At 41.8% G+C, this 7,371-nt stretch overlaps 1 protein-coding gene across 1 annotated transcript; it reads left to right on the top strand.

Moving 5' to 3' along the window:
* Positions 1–6,274: 6,274 nt before the first annotated feature.
* On the top strand, positions 6,275–7,127 carry LOC136965356 (uncharacterized). The gene has a single exon (XM_067259477.1). It carries the CDS (start codon positions 6,361–6,363, stop codon positions 7,009–7,011), a length of 651 nt encoding a protein of 216 aa, XP_067115578.1. The 5' UTR covers positions 6,275–6,360; the 3' UTR covers positions 7,012–7,127.
* The last annotated feature ends 244 nt before the right edge of the window (positions 7,128–7,371 follow it).

Here is a 7,371-nt window from a genome sequence, read left to right as displayed (position 1 = left end):
ACTCCCGGTCCATCAGCACCGGATCACCTCAGGGCTGCGTCCTTTCTCCTCTACTCTTCTCCCTGTACACCAACAGTTGCACCTCCAGTCATCCGTCCGTCAAACTCCTGAAGTTTGCGGACGACACCACCCTTATTGGGCTCATCTCTGGTGGAGACGAGTCTGATTATAGGTGGGAAGCGGCCAACCTGGTGACCTGGTGCAGCCAGAACAACTTAGAGCTCAATGCTCTTAAGACAGTGGAGATGGTTGTGGACTTCAGGAGGAACACAGCCCCACTCACCCCCATCACCCTGTGTGACTCCCCAGTCAACACTGTGGAGTCCTTCCGCTTCCTGGGCACTATCCTCTCCCAGGACCTCAAGTGGGAACTGAACATCAGCTCCCTCATCAAGAAAGCACAACAGAGGATGTACTTCCTTCGGCAGCTGAAGAAGTTCAACCTGCCAAAGACAATGATGGTGCACTTCTACTCAGCCATCATTGAGTCCATCCTCACCTCCTCCATCACCGTCTGGTACGCTGCTGCCACTGCCAAGGACAAGAGCAGACTGCAGCGTATCATCCGTACTGCTGAGAAGGTGATTGGCTGCAATCTGCCTACCCTCGAGGACCTGCACACCTCGAGGACCCTGAGGCGAGCGAGGAAGATTGTGGCCGACTCCTCCCACCCTGGACACTCCCTGTTTCAGTCACTCCCCTCCGGCAGAAGGCTGCGGTCTATCAGGACCAATACCTCACGCCACAAAAACAGTTTCTTCCCTTCCGCTGTTGGCCTCTTCAACAAGGCCAAGGGACCACACTGACTCAAATGACTTATTGCTTAAAACACACTGCTTTTGCACTGCACCACAACATGGTATCTTGTACATTTGTATTTTTTGTAATATTTGTATTTTTGTATTTTTATATTGTAATTTACGGCAACTTATATTTATCCCACTTAGTACTGCTAGTTTATGTACCCTTAGTATAGTTAGTCCACATATTTAAATTTTAGGTATATGTTTATTGTATGCACCTTCCTGCCAAAGCAAATTCCTTGTCTGTGCAAACTTTCATGGCGAATAAATCCCTTTCTGATTCTGATTCTGATTCTGATTACTTCATCCAAGACTTGGATTGTTGTTGACCACATGGGTTGTTTTTTCAGTTTGGTGCCTAGAAAATACAGTCTGTTCCTGAACCAGTACCCACCGAGTCTCTTCTCAATCCATCCAGAAAGAACTGCTGAGTCATCAGAAGTTCAGAGCCCAACCCACCTCCCATCTTGGGGATGCTGAGGTTAAGATTACTGACTCCAGAGGCTCTGTAAGCAGCTGTATTGGACTGTTTGTCATCCCCTAAAAGTAATTTGTGTGTGCCCCAGAAGGGCAATAGAGTGAATGTGATTCCTGATGCATCCAGAGAGGACATCTGGAAAAGCATTGCATGTCCTGTGGGGAAACCAAAATATAAAGAGTCCTCACATTGATGGCGTCGATCGGGCCCAGAAGCCAGGCCTGTAATGAGAAGTGTCTGCAGGGGGGCCAAGATGAGTTGACCGATATTTCAGGTCCTCCAAAGAATGGAAGTTGTGGAGGAGGCATAAGGTTCAAACTGATGCCACTAAAACAACAGAGTAAAGACACCCTGATGACTGAAGTAGGACAACTTGCATAGGGCTCAGCCTCTAGGGGGAATGTGCATGCTGGAGCTCTCGGAGTAAGCCAAGCATGTGTACAAGTCTACTGTATAATCGAGGTGGACGGATAGGACGGAAAATATTTTCAAGTTGTATGCACTGATTGGTATAAAGCTCTAAGAGGGTTGGAGGAAATTATGTAATCAAACCTGATCAAACCTCAATTTATAAACTGATTGATTGTTACAAAGATTCTATCTCAAACCCTTAGTATGCTGTATAACATCTAGAGCGGCGCTATACTTTGACCGGTTATCGATTCTTTTCCTTATTTTTAGTAACAATTCTTTAATCTGGTTTAGGCTTAGATGTTTATATACATTGTTATCATAGAATGCTTTTGTAACTTGTTTAGAGATTGTACCAACTTTTCTCTTGTTTATTTTCACCCACAGCTTGTTTATTTTCACCCACAGCCTTCGGAGTATTATAAATTCAACCAATCCGTCCGACTCCGTCCGTCCGTAACGGAGTCGGAGTAGTATAATTTGGCCTTAAATCGGCCTTATCAGTCCGTCCGTCATTTTACGGATACCCCTTGGCTGTGATTGGTCTGTATTAAAATACATATGAAAGAAGCACATTCTGCTGTTGATTAAGTTACTTTTGTTTTGTTTTTACTCCAAGTTTGCCCAAATAACCCATGTCAAACCTATTAGTGATAAACTTTGGAGACAGGCAATTACAATATTGTTGCTATTGGTACAGAAAACCTGTCTACACAAGTAGGGCTATTTTGGCTTTAACAATATATTCAGTTTTGCATTTTTCTCATACATGTACAAACCAAATAACTGTGTTTACTCTGGTATTGTTGCTGCAAGTTCCAAGTAAATCACCTGATTGCAACCAACCAACAAACCACCCAATCTGCCTTTCCTGTGACATCTCAGTCCTCCCAGAATGCAACAGTGCCCGGAGCAAGAGCTTCAAAGGATTAAAGCATGTAGAACAATAAGCACCAACTCAAATCTCACACACCCTCTTGCATTGTGTGTGTTAAAGAAAGAGATACATAGGGTCAGAGAGAGAAAGAGAGAGTGAGAAAGAAAGTGAGGACAAAAGCAAGATATGGATGATGTTATGTTAATGTTCAACCCTCTTGTCTATCTTGTACATCATCTGATCTGGATAGATACATTAAAATTCAGAGCACTTCTATCTACGACTGAAATTATTTTGACAGCTGAGTGTCAAGACATCTGATGTGTGGGGAAAAAAACGTTTCAAATGCAGAGGCTATGGCAGACTTCTAGAAGACATACCAAAAAATGGAATGTAAAGTCAGAGGAATTAAACATTATGTATATGTGTTGAATATTTAATTGTCTTAAAGAATTGTTCTGCAAAGGACACACACACAAACAAAACAGTATAGTTCTGGGTCCTGTGGGTCAAGTATTATATTAAATACAAATCCCAAGACACAAGCAAAAAGTAAAAGTACATACAAATGGAAGGCAAGTACAAAGTTCCACATGATTTGGGATTTTCTTTCTTTATGTCTGCAATATAATTGTATTTTCTCACATGTAACTACCATCACCTATCAGAAGTATCCAGACATAGGTCATATACTTTTTTAATTTGGAAGTGGTGTTTTGTAAGATAATGTTGCTCACGTTGCTTTTTTAGGCTTATCAGCACAGTTATGGACCATGTTTCACACAGGTGAAGGGTGCCCTCTGTTGGTTAATTGTTTGTAAATCTTATCTGGATTCACAAAATCTATAGGCACTAGTGCACTGTGCCTGTGATGCAGTCAATGAGTAAGATGTCAGTAGAACACACAAATAAAGCTTACTTGAACTGTAGATAGTGCACAGTACCTGTGATAAAATTGGTGGCACACAGATTCCTGGAATTATAGATAGATGCAGCGCCAGTGCAGTGCCTGTTATGCAGCTAGTGATGACAGTTCTTCTCAGTGGCTTTGGTACATATATTTCTCAGATCACAATTAAAATTCTTTCATCTCTGAAGTACTTGTACAACCTTTACATCATCTATTCTAGTCACTTATACACATCATGAATGCAATTTCTCATTATTTTAAACAAATTGCCAATGCTCTGCTACCAATGATTATATAGCCTTCATTTGTCTGCTGTTTCCTACGTTATTAATTGCTTATGTTATGTTGATCAAAATGTATTATATTGGTTCTGTTAAATTGTCTTACCACCACAAACAGTTCACAACAGAAGTAATTACATGCACAATGGTTGAGACAGTTGCCATAATCGTAGGCTTAATTCACCTGTATGGTTGCATGTACAATTCTGCCTAAGGTTTGCTATGTTTGGTATGTTTGCTATGTATGAAAGGCTCAAGACGCACTTGTTCCGGGAGTACAACGGTACTTAGGAATGATTCGCTTGACCCGATGTTAGTTTCCTTAAGGATCACAATGACTCTTGCTTAGAGACTTGTTGCTCTTGTGGTTAGTGGTAACTGTTTTAAATTTTTGTTCTCGCTGTGATATATTGTTGGGTGTGCTTTGCCTTCGGCAAGGGCACAACCTTTGTTCTCTCACATATATATTATTATTATTTTTATTTATTTTTGCCCCCCTAAAACTCAGTCAATATTTGGCCTACATAGACAACGTAGGTGTCAAAAGTTTCGTCTTGGTAGCGATTGAGTTGCTTCTATTGGAATTTACGTTCCGTTGCATGGTTTAGGCTTAAGTTAAGTTTTTGTGGCGAAAAGTGAAGCTAATGGTGGCTAATTTGCTAGCCACAGTCACTGACGTTACTAACGTCACTGCGTCACTAACGTCACGAAAACACGCGTGACTACCTTTGGCAGAACATTCGTTTCGCATCTGTTAACTTGGGGGATAACTAGGCTAACTATAGCTTTACTGCAAGGCAGCTAATTTGCTAGCCACAGTCACTGACGTTACTAACGTCACTACGTCACTAACGTCACGAAAACACGCGTGACTACCTTTGGCAGAACATTCGTTTCGCATCTGTTAAGGGATAGCTAGGCTAACTATAGCTTTACTGCAAGGCAGCTGCAGAAACGCCACAAGCAAAGAGGCCAGGGTGATAACTATTTACTCATTTTACTTTGTGATATGACACACAATTGTGATGTGTAATGTACAATATAAGCTGATATTATTAAGGAAGTACATCTACTTTCGGAAACAGTAGTCTACTATTTCACTGAAGTATTAGCATCATGACATTAGCCTGTGTTGCCCGGGAAAGACATACTACAGTGGTCTATGATGTATCTGTTTTCAATCGTTAAAATAAACATTCCTCACATATACATTTTCGTTGTAGGATTTATTCTGACATTAGTAAACGATTTGTTGGTGAAATTACCATTACCTGTGGTTTCAAACCAGTGTAGCTCATTGCAACGCTGTAGCTTACGCGAGACACACTACAAAAACATCTACAGTACACAGCTGTTTAGGAAGTCAAACGGCGACAGAACATGTTCGACACTCCCCTTACTTAAATCAAAAGTCTATCTAACTACTAACCTGAACTTCATTGCCACAGCCTAAACGTTGGCAATCTGTTCATGAAAATAATAAATTTCAGTTTAAACCGTACAACGGAACGTTAAATCCAATTCAACCAACGCAATCGCTACCAAGACAAACACAGCAGTAGTCTAGTACTGTACCGTAGTAGTACAATTTACCGGGGCAGCTTCTCCACACAGGGCTATATCGCATTTTGCGTTGTTACTGACAATGATCGCTACCAGTGAGCTTTTTATGAATGAGCGATTTTCCACTAAATAAATGTCAAGCTTATTTACGTTTTGGGGGGCATATTTTCAGTTAGCAGATTGGTACTGTTTGAATCGCGATTCCATCTTCTACTACCGGGTAACGTCGTAGAATAATCTTCAAAGGGGGTTCTTTATTATGAATGAATGCAATGAGTAGGCTAAATGCCTGAAAATATCATGAGAAGGGAAAAACTTAAAATGACGTTTAAGTCATAGAGATTAGGTCAATTTTTACACCGGTCTGCCAAATTTATTCGTTTTGATTCAACGATGAGGCTGCCTCTTGCAGGGGAAATGAGAAGACATCTATTTCATTCTACACTTCACTCGTATTTTCAGTTGTAAATGAGCAGCAAAAAAAAATGCTTATAAATATATGTAATCTTTATAAATAATAAGTATGCATTTTTATATAAAATATACAGAAATATCAGTTGTAAAAATGTCATTCAAAAACGGACCCCTGTGCAACCGACGCAATCAAGCACACCCTACAATTTCCCCAGAAATTGTACCCTCTAGTTTTTATTACTGTTGCTTGCTTTTTTCCACAGGTACACTTGCACTTATAGCGGTTCATGTTGTTTAATTGTAACTTGTTTAACTACATGCTCTTATGGTTCTTCCCTTTGGCACTTACTTTGGTTGTTCACAATGTGTGCTTCATGTTTTGGCTACTCGCAATGTTTTTTTGGCTATCTTGTTGTTATGATCAGTGACCTATGCACTTTGTTCTACTGTTCCTGTTGAACTAGCCAACTCAACGCTCTTGACGGATTTCCCTGGCTGGCATAAACTATTAACGTGAGTTAACTATAATGTCTCACACCCACTCACATTGTCCTACATGTGTCATTTTGCTCGAAAAGTTGACTCTGTTAGAGAGTCGCGTTCAGTCGCTTGAGGAAGAACGTATGCTAGTAACTTTAGATGCGACTGGCGCAACATCACTGGCAGGGAGTCCTAGCGCTAGGGAGGACTCAAGATCAGCCCCACCGGTTTCACCTTTGCAGCATGGTGGGAGTGGGACTCCTCAGACGTTAGTGATCGGTGACTCCATCACTCGTAACATTAGATTGGAGCAACCAGCGACAGTTTACTGTGTACCTGGGGCCAGAGCTACCGACATAGAAGCTAATCTCAGGGTGCTGGCTAGCACTAGGGCTAAGGCAAAGGCCCAAGCTAAGGCACATGGCGCACGCACTGATGATAGGTATGAGAATATTGTCATTCATGTCGGCACCAATGATGTTAGGCTAAGGCAGTCAGAGGTCACGAAGGTTAATATAGCTCGGGCATGTGACCTTGCCCAAAAGATGTGTCGGCATCGAGTAATAGTCTCTGGCCCACTACCTGTTAGGGGGACTGACGAGATCTACAGCAGACTTGTCTCTCTTAACCGCTGGTTGGCTCGCTTCTGTTCAGAACAGGGTTTAGGATTTGTAGATAATTGGTCTCGTTTCTGGGCCAAACCTGGCTTGTTGAAAAGTGACGGGCTCCATCCGAGCTGGAGAGGTGCTTTCCTATTGTCTAGGAATATTGAAGCTATTTTAGAGCAGGCCTGACACTCACTAGAACAAGCCGGGCCACAGTCTCTTAGAGAGTCTGATAGGTATGCTGTGAGCTGTTGGGGGCCCGATAGCCTAGCTTGTAGTGTAGTCAGTGAGGTTGCTGATGTCGTTTCTCCCATTGAGACGGTGTCAGTCCCCCGCCCTTTCTCTAAATTTCGGCCTTCAAGTATTAGGAATTATACCAATTTAATATGTATTCAGCCTTGCTCCCCCGTTGCGCTTCCTACTAAGTTTTCTGATGACAGTGCCACCTTCTCAGAAGAATTATCTACGTCTAAATCTGCCAAAAACCCATACTGGAATGTTGGGCTCCTAAACATCAGATCTCTATCCACAAAGGCCGTTTTGATTAAT

Source organism: Osmerus mordax, chromosome 21, assembly GCF_038355195.1.
Source record: "Osmerus mordax isolate fOsmMor3 chromosome 21, fOsmMor3.pri, whole genome shotgun sequence".
Taxonomy (NCBI): Eukaryota; Metazoa; Chordata; class Actinopteri; order Osmeriformes; family Osmeridae; genus Osmerus; species Osmerus mordax.
Note: the sequence above shows the minus strand (reverse complement) of the source record. Positions and strands in the feature narration are given on the sequence as shown.